Consider the following 27,151-nt stretch of genomic DNA (forward strand, 5'->3'; position numbering starts at 1 on the left):
TGGAGACCGCTTCCCAGAAGGTCCGCGGTGTACTTCGCCCGGCGCCATCAGAGGGGTCGCCGCCCGTGGCAGCTACCGCCTTAAACACGCATTTCTGATTACTACTGAGTAAGACCTGAAGGTGAAAATCCTCCTCGATCCGCGGCTGCAGAACGATGCTGTGCCGGCAGGCACTAACACGACATCGCCCCACGTCCGCCCCCTCAGAGCTCGCGGGGACCGGCGCAGTGCCGGCGAGCACCGAGATCCTGAGCGGAGTCTTTCCTTCTGGGCCGCGGGGCTGCAGAGCGGGCTTAAAGTGCCCGGTGGCCGTGTCGCAGACGGACGCGCTGTCACCCAGGCTTTCCGCTCCTCTCACAGAGTAAGGCGGGCCAGAGCCGGCGGGAGTCCTGGGGGCCCTCGGATCTGCGGGAAGCTAAGCGAGCCCTGGCTTCGCCTTAAAGTCGCCGGCCGCATTAGCCGCCAGCGAGCGAGTCGGCCTGTCCCTGGAAGCTCCGGAGCCGGGCACCGACGCCTCCTCTGGGACTGTGACAGTCCCAGACGGCACCTTCCTCCAGCAAGAGGCCGGTGTTTAGTGCCGCCTCCCTCGTCGAGACCTGGCTGGACCTTCCGGAGGACGTGCGCGCCGCAGCGTCTGCCGGCACCTGCCGTGCACCGCGCACTTACCTGTGACGGAGACGGGGTCCTTCCCGGCGCCCCGCTGGCCGGCCTCCGCCAGCGTCCGGCTTCTCTTCGGTGGCTGCCCCGCCTCTCAGCCTCCAGGAACCCAAGAGACTCAGGGCCTTGCTCTGGATTCGCCTTTGGCTTCAGGGAGCACTGGGCTCGCTTGGTCTCCATCCAGACCACCGGGACTGTCTCCTCGTGAGCAGCGAGTCTGCTTACTCTGCTCTCAGCCGTGTGCTCCCTGGAGGAGCACTTTTCAGCTCCTTTGAGAGCTCCCGCTTTGCACGCACAGCTCGGCTAAGCGTTTGGGGCAGAGGCCCAGCGTTTGGCCCGTCTCAGCTCTCAACGTGCCTTCCTCACTGAGCTCAGTCGTTTCTAAAGCGATTACGAGAAAGACATGGGACTCCTCCTTCCACCTGAAGACGCAGAGGCTGTTGTCGGGTTCTCAGCTGGCCTGATTTCAGTACCGTCGTGCCTCAGGGATCAGGGAGGCCGAGGTCGGGGGAGAGCGCGGAGCAGTCAGAACACACACGGCATCCATCGATTACATTTACCATCTTATGTGGGCACAGTTCATGGCACCCCAAAACAGTTACTACAGCAACATCAAAAATCACCGATCGCAGACCACCAGAGCAAGTGCAATGATGATGACAAAGTTTAAAAATTGCTGTAATTACCAAAATGTGACCCAGAGACAGGAAGCGAGCAGATGCCGCCGGGCGGAGGCGGGGTCGCCGTGAGCCCGTTCGTGGACGCGGCAGGGCGTGGGGTGCCCGAGAAGCACGGCGTCCTTGCGTGCGGTCGGCACAGCAGCACAGACGGCCTCAGACGCCCCTGAGAGTCCGAAAGCCCAGATAAAGCACAGGAGGCTTCCTGTTGCCGGTCTGATCGGCAGGTTAGGTTAGCAAGGCCACTGCGTCTATAGGGAACCCCCGCTCACTGCACCCCACTTCTGGCATCCGAGGCAGCACCGCAGGAGTATAAACACCCTCCAGGAGAGCACTTCTGAGTCCCGGGGGTGACTGATTCTGTTCAGGCTAATCCACGGTCTCTCTCTGCGTTCTGAGTCTTTCTGTTGCATCCACAGGGCGGGGCGGTGCGGGCTGGCCCCCACGTGTCCATGGTGGGATGCGGCGCGAGTGACCGCTTAGGGCATTAGACACGAACCCTGCCCTTCTCACCTGTCCTCCAAGCAGGTGTGGCAAAAGTCAGTCCGCACCAGTTGTAGATTAGCTGTCCCCATGGCACCGGCCCGCAGGGACCGCTGCCCTCAGCCCAGTGCGTCGCGGTCCCCGGCGCTGCGGTGGACTGCTCAGCCTCCCGGGTCTCGTGGAAGAGACCGGAATCGGAGGCTTGACAGAGCTTAGGATCTCGGCGTCACTTCTAGAGCGTCAGACAAAACAATCAGAAGGGTAGGGGACGGGAATGACAACATCAAAAGAATGGGATGGAATGGTAGTCACGGGAAACACTCGGGGCTGCATAAGTGGCTTTACTAAGTACTCAGCGCGCGGCCCCTAAGTGATAAACATACAAGAATTTCCCCAGGACGTCTTCCTCCTCTGTCTCGGGGAGTGCAGGTCTGCAGGCGTCAGAGGCAAGTGACTCAGAAATAAAGCCACTTCACGGGACTCAGAGGGCAGTGGGACTTTCTTCACTTATTAAGGACTCACTTTTTCTTCCTTATTGAAAAGAATCGATACCTCAATTCATGGAAACCTTTCGGCTTTGGAATGAGACTGGCGGTGAGGAATGTTTGTTTATAATGTCGTACTTCCTGTTTCCTCCTGTTTCATTACTAAGGGTGCCGGCATGGAAACAGGATCCTAGTGCCCAGTGAGTTCATCCAGCGCTGTTTCCCACCAGAAATTCCAGGCTTTGTGACATCAGCGTGTGGCGCTCTGGGTGTCACTGGCAGAGCAGGCACCCGGAAAGGACGCCGTCCTCACAACGGGGCTTCTGTTTCCAGGAAGAGCAGCGGGGAGGGGCGGGAAACGCCCCCGCGAGCCCGCTGCGCCCGGCCACGGCCACGGCCACGGGCATCGTTCCTCTGCGACGCTTCTCGGTCTTGCGCTGGAGGCGAATGAGAGCCAGGCGCGTCGACGCCCACCCAGCTCTCCTCGCGTGTGCGGCGCCCGAATGACGTGTGCGGCCGGTCTCAAGGACTTGCTGATTTCTAAGTCGATGCGCAGCTGTTTGAACGCTTTCCTGTGTTATTTGTCCTGAGACCGTGACACGAAGACGCAGCAGCATGTGTTGGATAATTCTGTCATCTGCGCCTATCGAAATGAAATAATTCAAAAGAGATGTCTCAATTCATAAATAACTGTTTTACTTTAAGACACCTAAAAAATACGCATGAAAAAAGACATGTATGGTCACAAATTATCGCGTTTCATTGCATTCCAGACACTACCCTCGTTTTCAGAGTCAGAGTTTTTTGCGGTAGAAAAGCGCGGTGAGCGAGGAACGGCGTTCGGCGCGGGGACCACGGCCCCGCGCAGAGCTGGAAAGTCGTCTTCACAGCGCTTTCGGCAGCGCGCGGGTGTGTTTGACACGCGGCGATAAGACCTGCGCTCCGGGTGCGTGACGGCCGCGTGCGGACCGGGTGAGAAGGGCGGCGGGCGGGATCGCGCCACGGCCGTCCCGGGCCCGGGCAGAGAGGAACGCGCTCGCTCTGTTCCCTGCAGCGTGTCGGGCGCCCGCGTCACCAGAGGCGAAGCAGGCGACGCAAAAAGCAGCCTGGGGCGGACGCGGGAGCCGTGGGCCGCGCCGCAGCTCGGGTCGCGTGGGAGCTAAGCCGCCGAGTCTCTTGGTTCCTGGTTCAGACTGACAAGGGGCCGAAACCTGGAAAGCGGCTCTAAGAGGGAGTTTCCGCGTGCGGCACGTGGGGCGCCGGTCTGCGTGGAGACGGCGCCGCGAGCAACGACTTGGCGCGGGCGCGCGGCTGCCGGCGGCCGGGCCGGGGGAGGCGGGGCCGGGGGAGGCGGGGGCCCAAGAACCCAGACCGGCTCCGGCCGTCCCGCCGCCTGGGTGGCCGGCAGACGGGGCCTCCATCCACACGTCTTCTGTGCAAAGCCGCCCGCTCGTTCTTCGCATAAGTCATTAACTTTGGGAGAAAAAAAGGTTAACAAAAAAAATTATGAGTTTGGAAACTGTAGACTTTGAAGAGCAGTTTAGTTCCCAGAGGCTCCTCAGCTGCCCCAGCTGCCAGCACAGTGCTGTGAGGCGGGGGTTGGGCGGCCCCTGCTTCGTGGACGAGGACGCCGAGGCCGCGTGACGTCCCTGTGACTCCGCTGCGCCAGGGCAGCCTCGGGGCCACCTCGCCCGGCGCAGCGATCGGTCGCGAGTGCTCTCGTGGGCCACTTGCCTGCATTCCGTGGTTGCCGTGCTCACTGGCTTGGGGCCACCTCACCACCGCACTCTGGGGCTCTTGTTTATTAAGGTCTTGACCTCATGCGGTAGTCACAGACAGTCAGACGTCGAGTGATGACCCTGGTGACAGCGATTCCTCGCTGCTGGCCCAGGACGTCAGTAAGTGCACAAATGACTTTCCCCCCGACACTGCCCCGGGTCTGCGCCGAGCAGTGAGCCCAGCAGGGGCTCTCCCTCCCGCCCGCCAGGCTGTGAAAACCTGGGCGTCCTTAGACTTGCGACGTTTCAGGAGCCTCTAAGCGTCTTTTCAGCCCGCCGCCCAGCACGCCTTGTCCGCCGGGCCGCCGGCCGGGGGGGACACTGGGTTCCAGGACCTCAGAGAGACCCGGGCTCCGCCGTCCAGTGGTGCCACTGACGTCTGAGGGGGACGCGCAGAGGCGGCCGTGCGGGCCTCGTGGCTTCCGCGCCGTGTCTGCAGAGCACGCGGCTCCCCGTCGGGACGGCCGAGTCTGAAACGCGGGGAATTCCCAGTCCCGACCCCCGTGGTGCTCTCTACATTTGTTTATTAAAACGCAGTAGAGGGCAGTGACTTCATGTGTGTGTCAAGGTAGCGGTGAGTACCTTGGGTTTACCGTAAAGTTCGTCCAACTTTGCGGTGTGTTTAACATTTTTCAAACAAAATGCCAGAGGACAGAATTGAGAGAAAAATTCTACAAGGCAAACTGAGGAAACAAATATGTGAAGCTGTGCTACAGTGTCATTGTTAATGACTTTTTTCTGTATACGTAGATTCGATAAAGTATCTCAAGCATGTAGAGAATATAAATAGCTTAATACGAATGCACTCACCATTCAGCTTTACCGAACCTTAATAAATTGTTATTGTCGCTTCCGTTTTTCGTTCACTTTTCTTAAATATTGCAAATTTTACAATGTTTTACAAAGTTGATCCCATCTGCTTCCTCCCTCCCTAAATCCGACAGCCATCCTGAAATTGCCTGTTATCCCGTAATTTTTGCGTGGTTTTTCAAACAGCAGGGTTCGTGCTCAGCGGTGCAGGGCCCTGGCTCGGGCCGCGGGGCGGAGGAGGAACGAGGCGTGAGCCCTTCCTGGCGGAGCGCCCGCAGCCCCTCTGCACCAGGGGCCCGTTCCGTGGAAGGCAGCTTTTCCACAGACGGGTGGGGAGTGGCCTCAGGGCGATTCAAGCCGTTACATTTGTCGTGTACTTTATCTCTATTGTTGTTACCTTGTAACATACAGTAAAATAACTACAGAGCTCGCGTAATGCCGACTCCGTGGGAGCCCCGCGCTTGTCTCCCTGCACCGCAACGGTCCCTTCCGGGGGCGACGGGAGACAGTGGCACCCGAGGCGTGTGGCTTGTGTCCCGCCCACTCCGCGGTCTCGCTGGGGCGGCCGCCCCTGCAGAAAACCCCACCTCGCAGAGACAGGGTGCTGGCAGCGGACGCCGGCTTCTCGGCGCTTTCGTGACAGTCTCTGGGTGTTCTGCCTTTGACCCCAAACGTGTGGAGAGTCTCAGACGTCTCAGACATACTTCTCAGGCCACTGTCGTCTGCGATCTCAAGCAGTTAGTTGATCCTCTTCAGCACGGACAGAGTCGACTCACCTGGCTTACGCACAGACGGGCTGCGATTCCTCCCCCGGTCAGGGGCCGTTGGGGGTTGGGAAGTCACGCCCGGACCCTCCGAAGGCTGAGACGGGCATGCGCCAGCCAGGACGCAGAAGGCCCTGGCGCAGCCTCTGAGACCGCCGCTAATGCTTGGAACATGCCAGAAAGCCCAGGGTTCACGCGCCCGCACGGTTCCAGTGTGGCTCTGAATGCAGCCGCTCTGTCTGCCGACGAGCTCAGGCGCCCTTCCGCCCTGAAGTGACAGACCGAGCCACTGTGGGTAAAGCAGGTTGAGTATGTCACACAAGCAACAGGTTTTGTGACCCATTCTTGTCACTGAAATGCGCTCCCAGTGGTACTGTGTTTGTAAAGGAAATCTCTGGAGGGGCCTCGTGGCTCAGAAACCCCGGCCAGTGGCCCGCCCGTAGACGGCCACGGCACCCCGGTGTGGGAGGGGCACGCGTGCGCCCCGCGCCCGTCTCCTCACAGGGCTGCGTGAGCAGACGTGAGTGCAGGGCCTGCACTGTGATGGGGCCGGTCGTTCTGGTCGCGTCCTGCGAACGTGGTCAAGTTCTGGGGACGTTTTTCAGGTAGCCGGCATTTCTCTGTGGATGCCGCAGAGCGCGGGCTCACGTTCAGAAGTGACCTCCTCGACCCAAGCGTGAGGGCGGAGAGCCACTCCGCCCGCGGCTCCCACGGAGTGGCCGGTGCCCTTGTCCTGATCGGCGCTCGCGCAGAGACATGAGCAGCCCCCAGCCGCGCTGCCGGCGGGCGGCAGACGGGCACGTGCCGCGTCCGCGCGCCGTTCTCCTGGAAAACGGGCCGCTCACAGACGAGGCCTGTCCCTGGCCGGCAGCGTCAGCGACTCGGCAGCCCGCGCCACGCACCACGATGCCCCACGGAGCCTCCAACAGTCGCGCCTCAGCACCCGCTGCTGCTGCATCGGCGCGTCTAGCTGCGGTGCTGCCGCAAGGGGGGTGCGCGCAGTTGGTCGCAGTCACCGTTCCGCGCCGCGCGTGGGGTCCCGTGAGTGTGGCCTCGGGGAGCGGGCGATGCTCTGAAGTTGCTGAGCGGCCTCCCCCGGCGAAGGCGGCCTCCCCCGGCGAGGTGGTGTCTCGCCGCGACTGGCGCTGGTCCCGGAGGGCAGACTCGGCTCACTGCTTTCTTCCCATGCGCACATGGCCGTCCCCCCAGTGGGAAGGACGCACCGCAGGCAGTCCCAGGCAAACGGAAGGTTCCGAGAGAAAAGGGGCGACACCCCGCCCCCACCCCCGCGGCCCTGTGTTCTTGTCGCCGGCGCCGTGACGGGGGCCGTTCTGGCTCGGTGTCTCTGTGGCCAGCGGGGGGATGCGGGGGGATGCGGGGGGACTGGCGTGCCCCAGGCCCCCATCAGGCGCGACGCCCATGCAGGAGCCGGGAGGCAGCGCTCACTGCACAGGATTACGTGGTTTAAGAAAACTCATTGGAGCAAATGGGCAGAGCCCGTGAGCCAGCCGGCGGCACGTGGGCGAGTGTGTGAGCCGAGCGCCCGGTGACGGCCAGAGCCTCCGTTACAGCGTCACCTGTGGCTTGACCGCAGTCCGGCCTCAGGGCAGGCTGCCGCCCCTTCGCCGAGATAGCACCCCCTAGAGAGGACAGCGCCTGGATAAGACAGCCCCACAGGATACCACCCCCCATAGGACACCCTCGGGAGAGGATACCACCCCGGGACAGGGTCCCCCGGGATAGGGCGCCCCTCACTGAGTAGGACACCCCAGGACAGGGTCCCCCGGGATGGGGCGCCCTCCCCAGCATGCAGCGCCTCCCAGGAGACTGACTCGGGGCCCGCCCTGCAGGGGACCTGAGCGCATTGCTGTGAGTGAGTCCAGTCCTGGGACAGTGTGGCTCCCACCTGTCCGCATCACCGCCAGGCCGGCTCCCAGGACAGGCTTCCGAGACCGGACCTGGGGACAAGCGCTCAGCCCACAGCACCGCCCCGTGGAGGCTTCGTCCCGGCGGCGGAGGCGGGCGAAGAGGGGTGAACGGAAGGAGCACGCAGTGCCTGGAAGAACACGGGGGGCAGCGTGACTGGGAAACGGGCGTGAGGGGGGGCGCGGCTGGCGGGCGCACGGCCGGCACCGAGTCACCGAGTCACCGAGAAGGCGGGAGCCGGGGGCGCGAGGACCCGGCAGGCCGAGCGGGCGGCGTTGCGGACGGAGCCGCATGGAGGGGCCTGACCCACGGAGAAGTCGGCAGTGAGGACGCAGGGCCAAGGGGCCTTTGCTCGGAGGGGAGGCGGGGGCCCCGCACCTGCTGCTCTGCCTCAGGTCCGGAAGCAGCCGTCGGGCCGGCGCTGGGGACAGTCAGGAGACCCAGGCGGGCGGGGACGGTGAAGGCAGCTTCGCGCGGCAGAGCTTCGGGAAGGTGCGCCGTGGGCCTGCATTTGCACTTTGGCAAAGAGGAAAAGTGATCCCCACAGGGGAGCCGGCGAAAGCCCGGCGAGGAATTTAAACGGTAGGTAGGCTCGGTCACGGGAAGGTTTCTTTTCACTGATTTACAAAAACGAGCAAACGAACAAGCAGGACCGAATTTCCACGTCCTTCGCAGGCATTTTCCCGCGTGCGCTTCGCATCGGCTCAGGGAGTGTCGCTTCGCGCATTAGTCATGCTCAAAAGAATGAGCCATGAGGGACCCATTTTTCACCCAACTGAAAACGATATTAGAAGAGATCTTGAAGTTTTTATTGGGCCCGAATGCTGACTCTGCCTCTCACTGGACTGCGCCTTGTACCAAGCCGGTGTCGCTGCGGGCCTGAGGTCACGCGCCGGAAGGCAGAGGGAAGGATGCGGCCGGCTCCCGGGCCCAGCCAGCTCCGGGCGGCCGTCCCCACGGGTCACGGCTCATGAACTGCGCGGGGTGGGCGCCGTCCCCGCAGGCCCCGCGTGTGCCCCGGGGCGCCGTCTGGCACCCTCCTGCGCCCGGGGGGAGGCCGCGCGGCATGCGTCCAGCGTTCCGAGCGCTGCCTCCCCGTGCCCAGAGGAGACGCTGAGTGACGTGTGCCCTCGGCCCGGGGAAAGCGGGGCTCTCCTCCTGCGGGGAGGGGACCGGGTACGGTCTCGGGGGGCAGGTGCCGTGCCCCCCTCAGGGAACAAGGGCTGCGCGGGGCCCCTCCGCGCCTGCCTTAGCCGGCGCTTCCGGAACCGGCCGTCGCTCACGTCAGCCACGCCGGAGCTGCACTCCTGGTGGCTGCAGCTCACGTTTGACTTTCCAAGCCACAGTGCTTTTCAGTGGAAAGACGCGGAGATCCGGCTGTCACTGGAGCTCCGCGGAGGGCCGGGCGGAGGGCCGGGCGTGCACGCGGACGCACATGGGACACGCCCCTGCTTGACCTGGGGGGGCCGGGGGCAGGGCGAAGAGTTCTGGTCACGTCTCCCTAAACCGCGTGCTTTAAGAAGCATCTAAGCTATTTAGATGGCGAGCGCGTGGCTTCTAATCGGGCGGCTGAAGGCGCACATCCGAGGCGCTCCCAGGGTGTGAGACTGGCCCCCGCCCCCCTCCTCCTCACCCGCCCCCCACTCGCGCACCGCCACCCCGTAGTCACCCATAGGAAAGCCACCTCTCATCTCGGGATCTTAGCAAGAACCCCGATGTGGTTACGTGTGGCCCAGGGGAACGCCTTCCCCCGGGCCCGGAAGGATGTTTTCCTGAGAACGGTAACCTCGTGACAGGAATTATCGATACCTTTGGAATGTTTCTCCCGAGTGACTCAGGCTCCCAGGCACCACCTGGGCATCGGTCCGGGACTGCGTGACGCCTGCCCCGCGCAGTCAAGGGGAGCGTGACCTAGCGAGAGAACGCGAAAACGAGGATGTGCCCTTATCATGACGAGCGGCGCTGCTTTTCCTCTCCACTTTAATTAGAATGTTTCTACGTTTGCCAAAGAAAACGTTGGAACGGAGACAAAAACCTGAGATCGTAGGAACAGGGCTTGATGTAATCGCTTATTTGTAAAGGAAACACAACTTGTTTGGTATTTTATTGAAACAGGAAGTTCAGAACCTCGGCGCACAAAGCACGACACATTCTCAGGTGCTAGTTGAGTCATCTGTTGTTGGAAACGGCCTGGTAGTTTTCCCCTGCGCTTACTTTTTATCTCCATTGTGGGTTTTTTTTTCTTTTTTAAAGCAGTGGGAATGCAGGGGGTAGGAATTTACATGGAGATTCAGTCGGAGATTGTGTACATCTTGAGATTAAATAAGTAAAGCAGGGGCAGCTCACACACGCACACAGAGCGATCATCCCTGCGCGAAACGAGGAAAACCGTGCGCAGTCACTGCGTGCAGAATGAGGAGCCGCCGCCCGCGGTGCCGGAGCCGTTCCGACAGGGACCGCGAGTCGGGAGATCGGGCTCGAGAGGAGCACAGAGAAAGCGCGTGGGGGCCGTGTGCGTCCCCCTTGCTGTTGGGTGGTCGGCAAAGGAGCGCCTGACAGCAGCGGAGGCAGCCAAGAGTTCGGTCTGCGGCACTGGAGACTCCGGGCCATTCCGACAGTGCGAGGCGGCGTCTCGCTGCAGTTCAATCGGCCTTTCCCCGATGCGCTTACTCGCCGTCCGTGTGTCTTGTTCGGTGACGGTCTGTCACGGTCTTCAGCCCACTTGGATCCGGCCGCACCCCCCTGAGCTGGGGAGCCCGCCCCTCCAGGAGCACGGCGGACACACACACGGGAGTGTGGCCGGCCCCTGCGGCCCGGTGGCACGGACACACCCGTTCGGCTGTCACCCCGGCCTCCAGCTCACCTCCATCCCGAGGACAGTCTAGACTCGCAGGGCCACGTTTCTGCGTCGAGTCTGGCCCGTTACGGCTCTGTGTGGAAAGGCTTCTCTCAGTCCAGGTGGTTGTTACTGCCGACCAACGAACACTGACCAAACGCGGTTCCTGCGAAGTGAAAGAATTAAACCTCCGTAGGTGCAAGTGCGGGTTTGGACGCGTGTGAGATGCAGGACGTGCAGAAGCTGATCGGGACCTGCGACCAGCAGCCACATGGGTCTGGAAGCCCCGGGTGGCTCCGGACCCCCTGCCAGCTGCAGATGCCCCCGCTCAGAGGGCCGCGGCGCTGGCCGGACCCAGGCTCCGCGTTCGCTGAAACCACGGCCCACACGCTGCCCGCAGGGAAAGGGTGGCCTGGCGCCCCTGAGCTCAGCGTGCCGAGCAGGCGCGTGTGTTCACACCCGCTGACCCCTCGCGGGGAGACAGGCGACGAGGGCCGGTGAGAGGCAAGACGGAAGGACTTTGGACTGGAGCCCCAGGACGCGGAGTGTTAAACTGAGCCTTGCAGCCCCGGAACTGGAGACCCCGAGTCCTCCCCAGCACCCAGTGTCGTGGAAACAGTGCATGCCGGCTGCAGCTCCCGCCGCGATGACCCCCCACTCCCCGCCGCTGCCCGCCGTCGTCCTTGTAAACGCATCTCGGGAAAGCTGACCTCATCCATCCACTCTGCTCTTAAACGTCTAATGACTTCTCTCTGCCAGCAAGATCAAGTTCAAGCTCTTCAAGGCCTTTCACAAAGCTGGTTCTCAGCGCACCGTGCCTGGAGCCGAGCTGCCACGCCGGTCCGGCTCCTGCCCGGCCTTGCCCTGCTGATCCCCGATTCACCCTCCTGTCCATCACCCACTCGCACACACACGCACACACGCACACACGCACGTGTGCACGCACATATCCTTGTCCTCGGTCTCCTGGGACAAGCTCTCCTGGGAAGCATTCCCTAGATTTCCAGGAAAAATTAATTTCACCGTCTTTTACGGTTTTGCGGTATTGTTCTCCCAGCACCACTTTAGTATAAAAAGGATCAGAATGCGCCAATTCGATCAATTGTCTGCGCCTGTCTCTTCTGCTGGCTGGCGAGTGTCTTAGAGGCAGGGCCCCCCAGTTTTGTGAACGTTTTTCCTAAGCCTTAGTTAGAGCCGGGCGTCCCGGCGGGTGGCCCAAACCCCGGGGCGCATCCCGGGCGGGGGCGCAGGGGTGCGTGGGGCGGCCTCCGGACGCCTCCAGCAGGAAGGCCCCCCGGCCTTGTCCGCTTCCTCCCACCGGCACATTCCTGCGGGGCCTTTGTTGTGCTGGCCCTGCGGCCTTCCTGCTTGTTTACAGCGGCCAGGTATTTGTAGACAGATCTTATCTCCTTCCCTTAGTCACCCCTTGGCCCGACTGGCATCTTGCTCTTTTAAACTCTGCTCCTGGGTCCGACCTCCGGCCACTCTCTGAAAGAAACCTGTTTTGTGTTTCTGGATTTTATTCCACTTCGATGACTTTAAGAGACGCAGTAAACTGAGTGGGGCCTGGCCAGCATGGTCTCGAAGTAGGAAACAGTGTAAATAGATACACATAACCCGTAAAGTCGTGGGACGGGGGCGAGCTGAGTCCAGTGGGGACAAGTCTGGGCCTTCGTAGCTTCCGAAGCTCCCAGGTGAAGCCAGTGGGCGGCCAGGGCTCAGAAAGGGTTATAGTGACCGATGTTCTCAAACCGGACTGCGGACTGCAGCCCCTGGGGGATTTTAAAGACCCCGGGCCCGGGCCCGTCCAGGACACTCTGGCCTGGGCAGCAGAAGCTAAAAATTACCCCCGAGGCGGTTCCGATGAGGCACGGCCCAAGTTAGAACCAGGGGCCCCGGACAGCGAGCGCTGACGCCGGACACACCTGTTCACGGTTCTCGGACCGGGAGCTCAGGGGACGTCACGGCGGGGGCTCGCGGAGGGGGCGCCGTTTGCCTCGCATCGATCCAGCCACCGGAGGGGAGTGAATATGGTCCCTGTCGTGAAAAGCTGGGAAGACGAGGGGGAAAGTTAATGCGATTTCAGTTCCCAAGCAAACAGCCGAAAGGTGAACCTTCTTCCTCGGAGCTGCGGTTCCCAGCTCACACTCTGGTCCTGCTGGACCGTGTCAGCCTGCGGCCGGCCGGTCCTCTCCTCGTCTCCTCCCAGCCCCCGGCCCCCGGCTCTCTGCCACTGGCAGGGACCGGCTGGGCTGGCCGGAGCCGCTGTCCCACCCTGGGGTGCGGGCCTGCCCTCCCACCCGGCTTGGCCTCCAGCTCATCTCGGGGGAGGGGTATGCTCTGCCATCCCGGCCCATGCTCCCCACCGGGGGCTGTCTAGGGCCAGCACCCCGCCTAGCTGACCTTCCTCATGCAGAGCCCAGCCAGGCCTCCCAGCCTTCGGCAGCTTGTTCTGGGCTTGCTGGCCGCTCCACTGCCAAGGGCGTCCTGGCCAGGGCGCGGCTTGGCCACAGCTTCCCACGGCTGCCAGCCCGGGTTTGTTGGCATCGCTGCGGTCTCCACGGCAACTCCTCAACACAGCTTCGTCCCAAGCTGCTGCTCGGTCCAGCAGGGGAGGGGAGGGGGCCTTTGCCGCCGTCCTCCCTGGGCCGCGGACCCCTGGCTGGCTGACCTTGCGAAGGCCCTCTGCCTAGGGCAGGGGCCGCTCCTCACCTAGGTCAGGTTTTTTAACGAAGCTTTTATTCAAAGCCCTATTTTGGATCAAGATTTATAAAACGACCTGGTATGGATTTTACTGTTAGGGTACTGTACAGTCCACTGCTGATTTCTGGGTCGCGTCAGGATCCGCGACTCAGCTGGCACGGCAGGCCCTGGCCGCTCGCTGGGACGCTTCGCTGACGTCTAGGGTGCAGCCGGGATTCGGGCTCCGGCGCCGGGGGCTGCAGACCTGCTCAGCACTGCCAGGCCCGGGCGCTGTGCGCACCCCCCTTCCAAAACTTAGCTCCGCTGTGGACTTGAGTGTTTTCAGAGGTTTTCAGATTTCCCGCCACCTACCAGTCGTTAGTTAAAGGATCAAACAAAAAGCCCTGTAAGACCCGGAAGTTATTTCTGTGTGCGTTTGACCATGATTTTGAGAAACAAGCGTTAAATCGGTGAGAAGCGGTCGGGAGCCACGCAGTACCCCCACGTGCCCAGAGGGGCCCCGGCCGCCAGCCCCACCACTCCGAGACGGAGCCGGCCGCCTCAGGGCCCTGACCTGTTCCTCGCACTTGTTGAAAACCATGTGGCATGAAATCCAGATTTATGACTCTTTAAAAAGTTATTTGTGGATTCCCAAGACGATCATGTTCCCATCACTTATAAACTCAGAAGACGCTTTTAAACAGTCCGCGTCTGGCGCGCGCTGAGTTCTGATGCTGGCCGTCCTGACACGTTCAGCCGACGTCGGGGGAACGTGCCTTCCGCCTTGGCCCGGAGCGCGGGTCCTCCCCGGGCGCCAACGGGAGGCTCAGGCGCCCCCGGCTTCGGCGGGGCGAGGCCGGGGGAGGTTCTTGTGGGCTTCGTCCACTGTGTTCATCCAACGAGAGCTTCGGAGACGTCGCGGGAGAAACGGGCCTCGCCGTTCATTCTCGTCCACGGCATCACAGGTTTTACTTTTACCGCGAGTTTCGTCACGGAGGACACGTCCCCTGCCCTGTGCCCGGTGCCGCGGCCAGCCAGGGGTCACCCTGAACTGTAACGGAGCCGTCAGTCACCTCGCGGCCACTTTCGCAGCTCAGCCTCCAGCCGACCAGCTCATAAAAAGTCGATGAGAGTTGCCCCGCCCACGTCATGCAGCACCTGCAGTTTACCCCTGAGCGGCGGGGCCATCGAAACCCGCCTGTCACCACCGTGGGCCCCGCCGCGCGGATCCCCCGCCGTGGGGCTGACGTGGGACCCACGGGGCGTCCCACTGCGCGGTGAGCCGAGTGGACCCCGCAGCCGGAGCCGGGTCTGCCGCAGACGCACGTGCAGACGCTCAGGGCTGTGCAGCCGCGGCGTAGCCACACGCCACCTGGCACGGGGCGTCCATTCGGTCACCTGGCCACTCGGGGAGCCGCCCCTGGGCCGGGGCCTGCTCCTGCTGCCGTTGGGGCCGCGGCAGGACACGGGGTGCCCCGGGGGTGGGGAGGGGGGCCGGCCCGCGCCAGCCGACTGCTCCCGGCCCTGACTCCAGTCCCGGGGCCTTTGGGACCTGAGGCGACTCCCTGCCTCTCCGTGTGTCTTCAGTTTCTCACGTGGAAAATGCACCAACCCCAGGAAATGTGTGTGAGGTTAAAACAGTTAACGTTTATAAAACGCGCAGGGCGGCGGCTGGTACGGGGCCCGCGCCGAGGGTTTATCCAGCCAAAGGCGATGCAGGTGTGACCCCCGGGGCCAGTGCCGGTGTCGCCGAGGAGGTGGTGCGTGAGCAGGACCCTGCCTGGCCGAGAAGGGCCTGGCTCGCCGGCAGGAGGCTGCAGACCGGGCTGCAGACGAGAGCGGGCCGGTCGCGGGGGGCCGTGGCCGACGAGGAGATGAGTCTCGCTCGGAGCAACGGAGGCCGTTGGGGGGTTCGAAGATGTGTGTGCGGACGCTGTGTTGAGAAAGAAGCCAGAGAGGAAAGAGCGTGAGCCACGCGTCCCCGCGGGTACGGTTCGGCCGTGGACAGGGCACGTCCTCCGGGAGGGGGACAGCGCTCTGCGGCGGGCCGGGCCCGCAGTGCTGGAGCCGGAGCGCGCGCGGGCAGAACCCCGGGCCGTGCGCGGGCAGAACCGCGCCCCGCCGAACCCCGGGACGCGCGCCCCGCCGAACCCCGGGACGCGCGCCCCGCCGAACCCCGGGCCTCGCCAAGCGTCCGCCACGGCCGGGGAGAAACCACCGCGCGGCCCGGTGGCGCGGAAGGTGAGTGGAGGGGCTGCCGGTGGCGTTCAGGAGAGAAAACCCCCGAGACGCGGGAGAATCGGCCAGAGAAGGCGCGGGACGGGAGGCGGTCGAGGGCCGGCTCCGGTCCGCCGGCCGTCATCGGGCGGCGGGGTCCGACCCCTGAGCCTCGGAACACGGTGCCGCGTGGTTCTGAGACGGGCTGCGGCGAGGGGCGCCGTGGCGCCGACCCGGGGGCTGAGGGGACGCGCACCCCGCCCTGCACGGGCTGGGGAGCCGAGGAGGGCCCCGCCCCGGCCCCCACTCAAACGCGCCCCCGGCCCCCGGCCCCACTCCCCACTCCCACCTGCCGCCCCGGCCCCCCCACCCCCACCCCCCACCCCCCCACCCCCTACCCCGGGCTCCGGCCCCGCCCCGGCCCCCCCACTCACACCTGCCCCCGGCCCCGCCCCCCACTCCCACCCGGCCCCACCCCTGCCCCCCCACTCCCGCCCCCGGCCTCCGGATCCCCGCCCCCCCCGCCCCCCGCCCCCCCGCTGTGGCTGATGGCAGGGGGAGGTCGGGGAGGTCACACAGGTCGCGCGGGGGCAGCGCGCACCGCGGGGCACAGCGCGAAGCCGCCCCGTCCGCCCGGCCGGCGAGGGGGCGCGGGCGCCGGGGACGCGCTGTCGCCCCGGGCCCGGGGAGACGCCGGGGCGGCCGCAGCGTGCTCGGTGCCGCGTCGCCACCGCCGGTCCCGCTCCTGCGGCTGCGGGCGTCGCTCGCTCCTCCGGGCAGTGCCGGCCGCCGCCGGCTCCCGGCTCCCGGCGCGCTGGGCGCCGCCGCTTCGGCCCCGCAACCCCCCGCGCCCTGTCACGTCCAGAAGTCCCCGGCGATTGATCCCCGAGCCCTCCCGCTCCTCTCCGCCCTCGCCCGCTAACGGAAAGGCCCGTCGTGGCACCAAGGCCTCCGTCGCCCATGCCGCCCGTGCCCGGCCTGGCGGCCCCCGCCCGATGGACCGTGCAGCCGGCTCGGCCGCCCCACCGAGGCCCCACGGGGGCGCCTCACGGCGCACGTGGCAGCCCTGCGATCCCGCCCTCATCCCGAGGCCGCGAGAAGGCGGGCGTCGCAGCTCAGCAGGGAACGGATTGGCTCCTCCTCCGTCTTCTCCTCGGGCCCTCAACAGGTTGGGTGTCTGGAGACTCGCAGACACACGCAGACGTGACGGTGCGTCCGGTCACCCCTCAGGCCGGTCAAGGGGACACACAGAACGAGCCGCCACACCCGTCTAGTGCCCTCTCTCTGTAAGCCTTTGCAGCCACGACAGCCACGGCGCCGGGGCCACGTCCTGGTGGGCCTGACCTCTGGGCGCCACTGGGGTCGTGGCTGGGGTGAGCTGTTGCTCACGGGGCGGGTTGAGTTCCACCTACGTGGACCAGGCTGTGGGGTGGCAGGAGTCTCGAGGGTGCCGTTCGGAAAAGGCCTCGTGGAGAAAGGAACACGTACGTGGTCCTTGAAAGGAAAACGGGATGTAGACACACGTAAGGCTGAAAGCGCCCTTTTTATTTTTCCACGTTATCTTTTACGTTAACATAATTAAAGTCGACGTGTCGTTGGTGTGCGGCTGGAGTTCTAACACACGCGGAGGTTCGTCTAGCTGCCCGAAGCACGGGAAGCGAACCAGACCAGGGCACCGTGGAGGAGCCGAGCGAGCGGCGTGTCCGGCCAGGCCCAGCTGCAGCACACGGGTCCCTGTCAGGCCCACCCTTCCTCCGCTGCGGCTCCAACGTGGAGAGGTGCACCTCGGCACCGAGGAGGGCCGGCCTCGCTCCCGTCCGTGGCTGCGACGGGGCAGGCGGCCGTGGGAGGCGAGGCCCGTAGTGACTTCTCTTTCATTTCTGATTCTGCTCGCTCGGTTCCTCTCCCTTTTTTCCTTGACCAGCTTGGTTCAAGGTGTATCAATGTCGTTTCTCCACTCAAAAGTAGCTCTTGGTTTCAGTGATCGTTTGTATTGTTTGTCTGGACTCTATTTTGTTTATTTATGCTCTGGTCTTTATAATTTCTACTTCTACTCACTTTGGGCTTCGTTCGCTGTTCTTTTTCTAGTTCCTTTAAGTGTAAAGTCAGATTGAGATTTTCCCTTTTTTTGTAGGCCTGTATTGCTGTAAATTTCCCTCTTAGAACTCCTTGACTGTGTCCCGCGGATTATGGATCGTTGTGTTTTCTTTTTCATTTGTCCAAGGTAGCTTTCGACTTCTTCCTGGATCTCCTTGTTAACCCCTTCGTTGGTTCGTAGCGTGCTATTTAGCCTCCATGTGTTGGCGTGTTTTTCAGTTTTCTTATGATTTCTAGTTTCCTGCCATTGTGATTGGAGAAGATGCTCGATATGATTTCAGTCTTCCAAAATTCATTTAAACTTGTTTTGTGGCCTAACATGTGATACAGCCTGGAAATTGCCCCAACTGCACTTGGAAAGAATGTGTATGCTGCTGCTTTTGGGTAAAATGTCCTAAAAATATCAATTCAGTTCATCCGGTCTAATGTGTCATTTAAGCCCGCGGTTTCCGTGTTGATTTTGTCTGGACGATCGACGCGCCGATGTCAATGGGCGTTAAAGTCCCCCACTCTATGTTGCTGTCGATCTCTCCCTTCGTGTCCACCAGTGTTTGCTCCACATTTTCAGATGCTCCCGTGTCGAGTGCACAGGTGTTTACATAAAAGAGTAACATCCTCTCGTTGGATTGATCTCTTCTCTATCATTATGAAATGCCCTTGTCTCTCATCGTAGTTTTTGTTTTGAAGCCTATTTTGTCTGATATGAGTAGTGCTATACCAGCTTTTTTTTTTTCATTTCCATTCGCCCGAAGTATCTTTTTTTCTGTCCCTTTATTTTCAGTCACACAGCAGACTCTCACAGAGGTGCCTCTGCTAAGTGGCAGGGTGTGAGAACTGTGGCTTTTGAATGCTTTGATCTTCTGGGAAAAAATTTTTCAACAAAAAAGTAGCTTAAAGAATTCAGATTTATTTTTCCTTACATAAAAAGGACAAAGGAGGACGCTTCCCGTTTTAGTCAGCCCAGCGACTTGGTAACACCATCCGGTATCCAGGCCTTTCTATCTTTACACTCGGCATTTTTGGCGTGTGCCATGTGTCGAAGTGACAGAGGCCAGCAGGTGAGAGGGGCGTTCTCGCTTACTCATCGGTTTGGGCTAGGGAGCAAGGCCTGCCCACAGCTTTGTCCCGAGGGCCGCCAGCCGGGATGGGGTGCAGCTGGACCCCGTCCTCTGCACGGAAAGGAGGTCAGTGTAATCACCCTGGAGTGATGCGCATCTTGCTCCTGGGCCGGGGCGTGTGGCCCTGCCCGGGTCAGTGGCCGGAGCCACTGACCAGACGAGACGGAAGCGGCCCCGAGTAGCAGGCAGCTGACTCCGAGACGGGACAGTTCGCTTGTTGCTTAGACCCGTCTGTACGTTTCAGTTACCAACTACTTCTATAACTGACTTTTTAAACGTGTGATGATACCCGCCTGTTAAGAGCCTCGGTGCCCAGCCTCAGTGCGGTGTGATCCAGTGCTCACCGAGTTCATGATCGGGGGGGTTTGTCCTGCCTCTGCCCCAGCTCGTCCTCTGAATAGCCCTTTCTCCTGAAGTAAGGAAACGTGAATTGTCATGTGCGTTGTTGGCATCCTGCGGCCTTCGGCCTCAGTCAGGCAGAAGCTGTTAATTTATGCAAAATTCAAAGCTGGGAGAGAAAAGTGAATTAATCCCACAGCCATGTTTGTGTTGATTCCGTTAACTGTGGAACTATTATTTTTCTTACAGTAAGATCCCCTTTTCTTAAAAACGAGAGTATTATGAACACCTAGTCAGAGAACATTCCGTTCTTTCTCTGATTTGTCAGCGCTGTAGACCGAACACTGTGTCCTCTGTCACCCTGTCCCCCATACACTCCCACCCCTCTGGGAAGCGCCCTTTGATCTCTCTTAACCACAAACCTCATGTCCAACCCGATTTCTCCCACCCCCTGATCTCAGATGCTCAGTTCTATCCTCGGGGAAGTAAGTCAGTTATGACACTCAAAAAGTGGGTGGCAAGGACCCTGCCAGCTCCCACAGGAGTCGGCACTTAAAAAGCCCCCATTAATCTGCCGTGAGTGAAATGTGTGTGTTTAGAATAACTGGCCCTTCCCCCTGTCCCTTGGGTGAGCCAGAGGACCACGGCTTTGTCGGAATAGCGAAGGGCCGTTCGCCATCTCCATTCTGGAATGGACCCCCCCACCCCCCATCCCCCCGTTCTCCTGAGGCGTTTCCCCCGGGACTCACGGCGGAGCCCATGCGGGCAGTGCCCCGGCGTGCTGTGCGTGGTGAGGGCCGTAGGACTCCTACTGGAACCCCGTCCTCCTCCAGCCCCCCAAACCCCCAGGCCGCCTGCTGCCACGCGCCCCGAGGCTCTTGGGGTGCAGAGGTAGCCCCACTTTCGCAGCCGCCCGGCCAGTCTCCCAGCCCCACTAATGGCTTTCTGTGCTCCAGGTGAGAATTCGTGAAGATTCAGAGGCCGAACTTTTTTTTTTTTTTGCCTGTAAATTTTTTGCTTGAAGTTTTGTCTGCAGGTTGCCCCTCAGAATGTCAATTTTCGTGCTGCGACACCCTGGGGCCTCAGAATGCACCCACGACCCACGTGGCCGCCACTCAAGCCGGAGCTGGGTGTCCAGGCCGCACCCTGGGGTTACCGGCAGGCCTGACGCCCCCTGCCTCTGCCCCGGGGTAGCCTGCAGGCCTGACGCCCTCCCCCTCTTCCCCCAGGGTCGCCTGCAGGCCTGACGCCCTCCGCCTCTGTCCCGGGGTCGCCTGCAGGCCTGACGCCCTCCGCCTCTGTCCCGGGGTCGCCTGCAGGCCTGACGCCCTCCACCTCTGCCCAGGGGTCACCTGCGGGCCGACCCCCTTGCCTCTCTCCCGGGGTCGCCTGCAGGCCTGACGCCCTCCGCCTCTGCCCCTGCCCTGCAGGTCTGCCGCCTGGAGCGCCACCGGTCCGCGGGCCGGCACCGGGGGACCCTGTTCGCCGCGCAGCCCGCGATGTTCGTGTCGCCCGACAGCGACCCGCCCAGGGCCAGGCTGTGGGAGCTGCTGCGGCTGTGCGGGGGGCGCCCCGCGCGCGTGCTCCGCCACGCCGGCGTCTGCATCGGGCCCCCGCGAGGAAGGAGGAGGGCGAGCGTCACGTACCTGTCGGAGAAGTGGCTCCTCGGTGAGAACGCGCGGGGGCGTCGGGAGGGCGCCGCCGGGCACCCCGGAGCCGCGCGCTGCCAGGTGGGGCACAGGCCCCCCCGCGGCCGACCGCGACGTCTCGCGCCTTCCTGTCGGCGGTGCGCAGTCACGGGGTCGAGGACCCCCTCGCAGCCCGGTCTGCCCCCAGCCGCCCCGAGCCTTGAGGCCCGGGACAGGCCTGTGCGCCCCCAACTCGCCCCCCCCCCCGCCCCCGCGGGCGCAGGCGGCGTCCCTTGGCGCAGAGGGAGCCCGGCCCCGCCGCATGCGGGCCCCGGGGGGAGGGGGGTGCGGGGGGCCGCGGGGGCCACCGGGAGGAGGGGGCCGAGGGGCGCTGCGAGGCCGGTCGTGTGGGCGGTGGGTTCGTGCTGCGGCTGAGCCAGGAGCCAGGATGGCCTTGGCGCCCTACCTTGGGGATCAACTTGACTTCTCCCTCGGCTGGGTTTTGATGACCGTCGAGGGTCGGGGTGGCCGTGCCGGGCTCGCCCAGCGGGGGCCTGGACGCTGGTCCCGCCCGAGGCCTCTCTCCTGGGCCGGCGACGCCCACCGTCCCCCTCCGTGCTCGCCTGCGCCCTCATCTCTCCTGAGAAGACACCCTCGCGTGGGACCGCGCCCGCCCCCCATGGCCTCATTTTACTGCAGTCAGCTCTTAAAGGCCCTGTTTCCGCAGAGCCACGTTGAGGCCCGGGCAGTCAGGACTCCCGCATTTGGGAGGCAGGGGGGACAGGCCCTCCCTCGGTTTCCACACCTTCCGCCAAGACCCTCACCTGGCGTCTGGGGCCTGGAGAAGTGCGGCCTCCCCCTCCCTCCCTCTTCTTCCCTTCACTCCCCCTATTTGCCTCCCTTTATCTCTAAACCCCAAACTTCTGCCTTTCCTCACCCTGTCCGGAGCCCTCCGTTCACAGATAAGCAGATACCACGTCTGTCCAAGCCACATTCACACGTAACTCCAGACATTTCATAATTATCTTCCAAATGAGCGATGGTCGTCCTTTCATAGATTTTAAAAGTATGATTATCAAAAGTAACTTTTTATTACTATCTGATGCAGAGTAATGTATCTTTTGCCTCGACACTAATTTCAAAAGAAAAAAAACGTTGATTTTTAGCTACAGTTCGAAAGCCAAGAGGCTGTTTACTCTTTTCCAAACACCAAGAGTATCACCTGCAAAGCATCCTATGTTCTGAGGCAGAGGTTGGTTCGCTGTTTTGGCAAAGTTCACGTATCAGGATGACACCAGCCAGAGACCAGAACTGCGCTCAGAACAGTCTCTCGGCCAGCGGGGCTGTGCCCCCCACGGCAGCAGCATGCACGCCCCCCGGAGCTCGGGGGGCGCTCCAGGGACGCCCCGGGCCTCCGCTCCTGCTACGTCCAGGCCAGGACAGCCGGCCACCCTGCCCTCAGCCGTCCTGCTGCTGGGCCTGAGGAGTGACCGCCCACCCGCCTGCCGGGCTTTCGTGTGCACACGGCCTCCGGAGTCCCGGGTCTCAGGCCTGCATTGCTTCCCTCTCCCTGCTTCACGTCCTGTGTCTGATCTGTCATTAATCACGCCGTCTGTGCCCTTGGCAGCATCCGGGCCTTGTGTGTCCTCGTGTGAGCCCTCAGCTGTCGCCGCAGAGAAACCCTCACCCCCAAGATGAGCCCCCGACTCGCCAGCCGCGGCCCCATCCGCGCGGGGTCCTCTCCAGTCCGGTGTCAGGGGGAGACCATGTGTTTTTCAAACGTTTATTAGTTTACATCTTTCTGCATTAGGTTACAACACAACAGCTCCGGCCATGGGAACATACGGGTCTCGTTTTTCAGTCTCTGCTCACATGCAGGACACACGGTCCAGGGCAGGGCGGTCCCTGCTCACCGCCCCTGGCTGCCGCTCTGGCCAGAGGCAGCTCACCGACTCCCCGGACCTCACTGAGCCCAGCCCTAAAGCAGCTGCGACCTCTGCCCTGCTCACCTCGCTCGGTGGCCGGCGGAGGTGGCCCAGGGGAGCGCAGAGCAGCGCCCGTCGACAGTGGGCGTCGTCCGGCACCGTTGGGTGACCGTGGCCACGACACACACAGCACTCATCCCAGCCCTTTGACAAAGCGAAGCACTGTCTTCTGAAGACCTTTCTCCTTCCCATTAGCTTTCATTATAAACACTCCTGGAGAAGGTTTTATTCTCAAGGCGTTATGACGTTACAATTGGCAATAAAATCATGTTAAAGCACCAACTTAAAAGTTATTTTGTGACAAATTTTGAAGAGCAGTACTTAAAATTTATAAATTAAATTCGTTCTGCCTGGAACATCGGCCGCTGTGTGAGGCAGATTCCTGGACGCTCAGGAGCAGTTTGGACGGAGCAGTTAAAAGTCTTACAACCTTCAGGTTCGTAACTTACCTTCCCAGACCGAGGTTCCAGGTGCTTCCGTACCTGCATGTTCGTCCTGTAATTGATGGCGTCTTTGTTTTTGCAGACACGATAAAGTCACGGGGTGTGAAGGAGGAATTTTTTTTTTTTTTTAGTCATTGGAGACTTCTGAGAAATGTTATTGTTTGGTTTTTGTTTTGTTTTGTTTTTGTTTCTTTTTTGGAGTTAAAAGGAACCGTAGGCCCCCCAGCACCTCAGCACTGTGAACCCTCAGGCCTTTTACCCCTTCGCTGTCCGTATCTTAGAAAACAGTGACTCAGCGTTTACCAGCACTGGAGACGCTGCCGAGCGACTTGTAGCTTTTGGCACTCTTGGCACATCTCACCTGCAGCTCTGTCTCCGGGGGGAGACAGCTCCAGGGTGACCGCGGAGCGCCCAGGCAGCTCCCCCTCCCGGCCGCCACCCCGTGTCACTGGCCGGGAGCAGTGTGGACTCGCGAGGTCCCCGGCCAGGGCTCCACGGGCACCGAAGCCGCGTATCCCTCAGCCGCCCCGTGGAGTCGCTCTGATGCGCGACGCTGTCGGGACCGGCAGGGCCGCGGCCCCAGCTGCGTCCCCAGGGTCTGCTTTCCCTGAAACGGCAGGGCACCGAGGCCAACACTCCCGATGAATCATTCGTCCAGAAGGAGAAGTGGGGATTTCTCAGAGGGAAGCCCGAACGTGTGTGAAAATAAACAGGAAAACAAAACTCAAATTCCCGGCACCAGGAAGTGAGCATCACCTTTACCTGCTGCGGGCACCGCACAGGACGTGTGAGAGCCTCTTCCAGGAATTTTCTCTCCCCGAGCATGTCCCCGCACATCTGGGGCATAGTTCCCGTTTGACACCTCCGGGCGCCGCGAGCGGGCCGGGGTCTGCGTGGGAAGGAGGGCCTGCCGGGCGGGGGCTCGGTGCCGCTCGGTGCCCGCGCCCCGGGCCCCGCGACGTCCCGCACGGCCTCGTTGCTGTGCCCTCCCCACCCCGCGCCCCCATTGTCACCGAAAGTTGCCTTGGCCTTTCTCATAAGACAGAGTTCCAGTCGCAGGCGCCCGTTTATTGTCTGGGCCTGTTCCAGTGATAAGACATACATTCTATGCTATTGTGGGAACATAATGTAATATTCTCAACATTGTTGCCAAAAAGAAAAAAAAAAATGCTTCGGCCTCGGCCTGATTTCCTTGTAACTTATGTAAAGCATCTGGGTCGAATGTCTCCCCATGTCGACGTGTTCAGGAAGAGATTGCTGCTAGCGCGGGGCCTGAGACCCCGGTTCCCCGACGGCTGACCGGGCCCCCGGGCAGAGAAAGGCGAGCTGCCCAGGGCGGCAGTCCACGAGGGCGAGGCCCGTCCCTAGGCCACAGGCCCGATGGCCCCGCGATGGGACAGGGGGCACCAGCCTTCTGCACCATCGTCCCAGGCCACTTCCTTCCTGTGCAGCGATCAGGAACCAGGCTCGGGCGGGAGCCCTGGTGCTGGGGTGGCACGTGGAGGGCAGGCGACAGGGAGGGGGTCCCCCATCCGGGCCTGCCCCCCCACCCCCCACCCCACCCCCTGCCGCCCTCACAGGCCCACACTCCCAGGAGCTCGGCAGCCACTCAGAAAGTGACTGGAATTGTCAGGCGCACTTTCAGACAATGAGATGAAGTATTTTTGTTTTGAGCTGTTGTCAAAGCACAGGAAATCTACCAGGATAGAAATGAACGAGGACTAAAACCGATTCACAGAATTTTGTAATTTCAACATTTTGTGTGTTTAGGCTTTTAAAAAATATGTGTCTTTAGTGTTGATTTTCTTTGGAGTTGGCTGCTAGCTATCAAAAGTATGCCTCTCGCTCTCTGTCAGGAGACACCTACCTACACCGGGGACGTCGGCAGAACGGCAGGCGAGGACGCTCCAGCCCTCGGCTCCCCACAGAAGCACCAGTCGAACAGGTGGAGTGTCGAGCCCAGCTTTGTGGGAGCCCGGAAAGTGATCAGCGGTTTCCAGCAACCGGGCGAACGCCCAGCCGAGCAAAGCCACCTTCGTGGCCGCATGGAAGCCTCGTGGCTGTTGCCTCGCTCTTCACAGCCTTGGTTTCCAGTGTCCCTCAGACAGGGACCTGCCTCGGAGGTGCCTGAAGGACTGACCCGCTCACCCGGACCCGAGTAACGTGGAACGTGCAGGGAAGAGGCGCTCGCTGCCTCAAGATAAGCGACGAAAGGTAACTCAGGTAAATTCGACGATCGCAAAATTTAAAATCTTCCGTGCATCGAAGGACACAGTCAACCAGATGAAAAACCACATGTGGAATGGGAGGAAGTCTTTGCAAATGGTCGGGGTTAACATCCCAAAGATACACGGAGCTCCTACCACTCAGCAACAAAACATACGTGATCCGAAAACGGCAAGGACTCGACATTGCTCCAAAGAAGAAATGTACGAATGGCTAACAGCCCATGATAAGACGTTCAGGGTCACTAACTGTTAGGCAGCTGCACATCAGAACTGCGAGATACCACCTTAGGCCAATTACCGTGGCCGCTATCGAAACAGAGCAAACCAAACCAGCAGGTGTCGGCGAGGACGTGGTGAGACAGGAAGCTGTCGGCAGGACTGGAACGGCGCGGCCGCTGTGGGAGACCGTGTGTCGGCGTCTCGTAATCATGAAAACTAGAACCGCCACGTGATCCAGCAGTCCCACTTTTAGATGCGTCTCCGAAAGAATCGCGAGGGACCCGAACAAGCGTTCATGCACTCGCGTTTGTACAGCATCGTCCACAGCAGCCACAAGGCTGAAGCAACCCCAGCACTCATTAATGGACGGGCAGATCGACAGAATGTGCGCCGTGCGTACGATGAAACGTGACTCAGCCTTAGAAGGAAGGATACTCGGATACGTGCAGCTACGTGCACGAACCTGGAGAACATTACACTAAATGAGCCATCGCAAAAGGACGAGCATCACACGGCTCCGCTTAGCTGAGGCACCTAGCATAGGCAGGTCCATAGAGACAGGTTGGAACAGAGGTCACCAGGCCGAGAGGCTGTGCCCCAGTGATGAACGGAGCATAGGCTCGTGTAGACCCAGGGCCAGGGAACAGTTAGGGTCAAGGGTGAGCAGCGAGGAGAAACGGGAGGTCCAGAGTGGCCGGAACCCAGTGAGAGGGCCAGAGTGACGAGGCGAGGCTGGAGGAGCAGCCAGACACTGGAGCCCTCCGGGCCCCGGACAACGCCCCCGGAGTCGCGTCCTCATTCCCATCCTGCACGTGGCCGGGTCCGGGGGCTGCTCTCTCTTCTGTCTGGTCTGTGCTGATTACGTACCATTTTTCCACCGTAATTTTACAGCGTGTTTTGGTATCTGGTTTGTCCATTTCTCTTTCATCATTCCTTTTTTTCCCACAATCGTCTCTCTGTGCATTTTTTTTCTTTCATGTAAACTCCAGAATGAGCCTCTCAATTTGTTTTCAGGAGCATTTGGAATTTTAAGGTCACATTGGACATCAAGGTAAATCGGGGAGGACAGTGCCCTTTGTGCAGTGTCTCTGGCTTTCGAAAGTGACGTCCTGTCGGAAAGCTAAATGTGAAAGTGGAATTCACCAAGTTCGTAAAACCAGGAAGAAAATATGGCCAAGTTGCTTTATAACCAGGTAGAGGGAAAGGCTCTCTACCTAGGATTCAGAGGCCGAATCCAGTACAAGATGGATATGATTCGAATACGTAAATAACAATGTTTCCATGGCCAGAGCTTGCATAAGAAAAGTCAAAAGACCAGGGACAAACTGAGGAAATACATACACACCTATCACAAAGAAAGGACTCGTGTTCACATGTAAAGTATAATAGTTCCCGGTGCCCCACGTTGTGGAGAGAATTAAGCGGTGTGCACAGTGGCAGTAACAATCGGTAAAATTCTGTAACGGGGTCGTCGTGTGTAATGCGTACACTGTCTCTGCAATCGCACCAGGCAGGTGACGTGCGTGTGACAGACGCTGGGTCCCGGCAAGGCTCAGCGGGCTGCAGGTGCATCTAAAACCCGGGGCTGCGTCCTGAGCCGCAGCCGAGATGAGCCGTTTCGGTCCTGTGTTCTGGGGACGCGGCGCCTTCCCCCCCACCCCCCGCCTCCCACCCAGAGCCCCCCCCCGCAGCCTCCCCCCCCCCACGACTGCGGTTGTCGCGCGTGGAGAAGGGCCGTGGCCGCACCGCGGCGGGTGCTGATGACGCCAACCCGCTTCT

At 61.4% G+C, this 27,151-nt stretch overlaps 1 protein-coding gene across 13 annotated transcripts in view; it reads left to right on the plus strand.

Moving 5' to 3' along the window:
* Positions 1–27,151, plus strand: part of MCPH1 (microcephalin 1) — a 156,862-nt gene that overhangs the window by 126,376 nt on the left and 3,335 nt on the right. For 10 of the 13 annotated variants that reach the window (XM_036228987.1, XM_036228996.1, XM_036228985.1 and 7 more), the window contains one exon: positions 20,300–20,537. In XM_036228987.1, the coding sequence (XP_036084880.1) occupies positions 20,300–20,537 (238 nt within the window). Of the gene's footprint in view, positions 1–3,075; positions 3,266–20,299; positions 20,538–24,781; positions 27,001–27,151 lie in introns of those variants that run through there. The other 3 variants (XM_036228989.1, XM_036228991.1, XM_036228995.1) reach the window with 3 other exon arrangements.

This window comes from Rousettus aegyptiacus, unplaced genomic scaffold (assembly GCF_014176215.1).
Source record: "Rousettus aegyptiacus isolate mRouAeg1 unplaced genomic scaffold, mRouAeg1.p scaffold_m13_p_11, whole genome shotgun sequence".
NCBI lineage: Eukaryota > Metazoa > Chordata > Mammalia > Chiroptera > Pteropodidae > Rousettus > Rousettus aegyptiacus.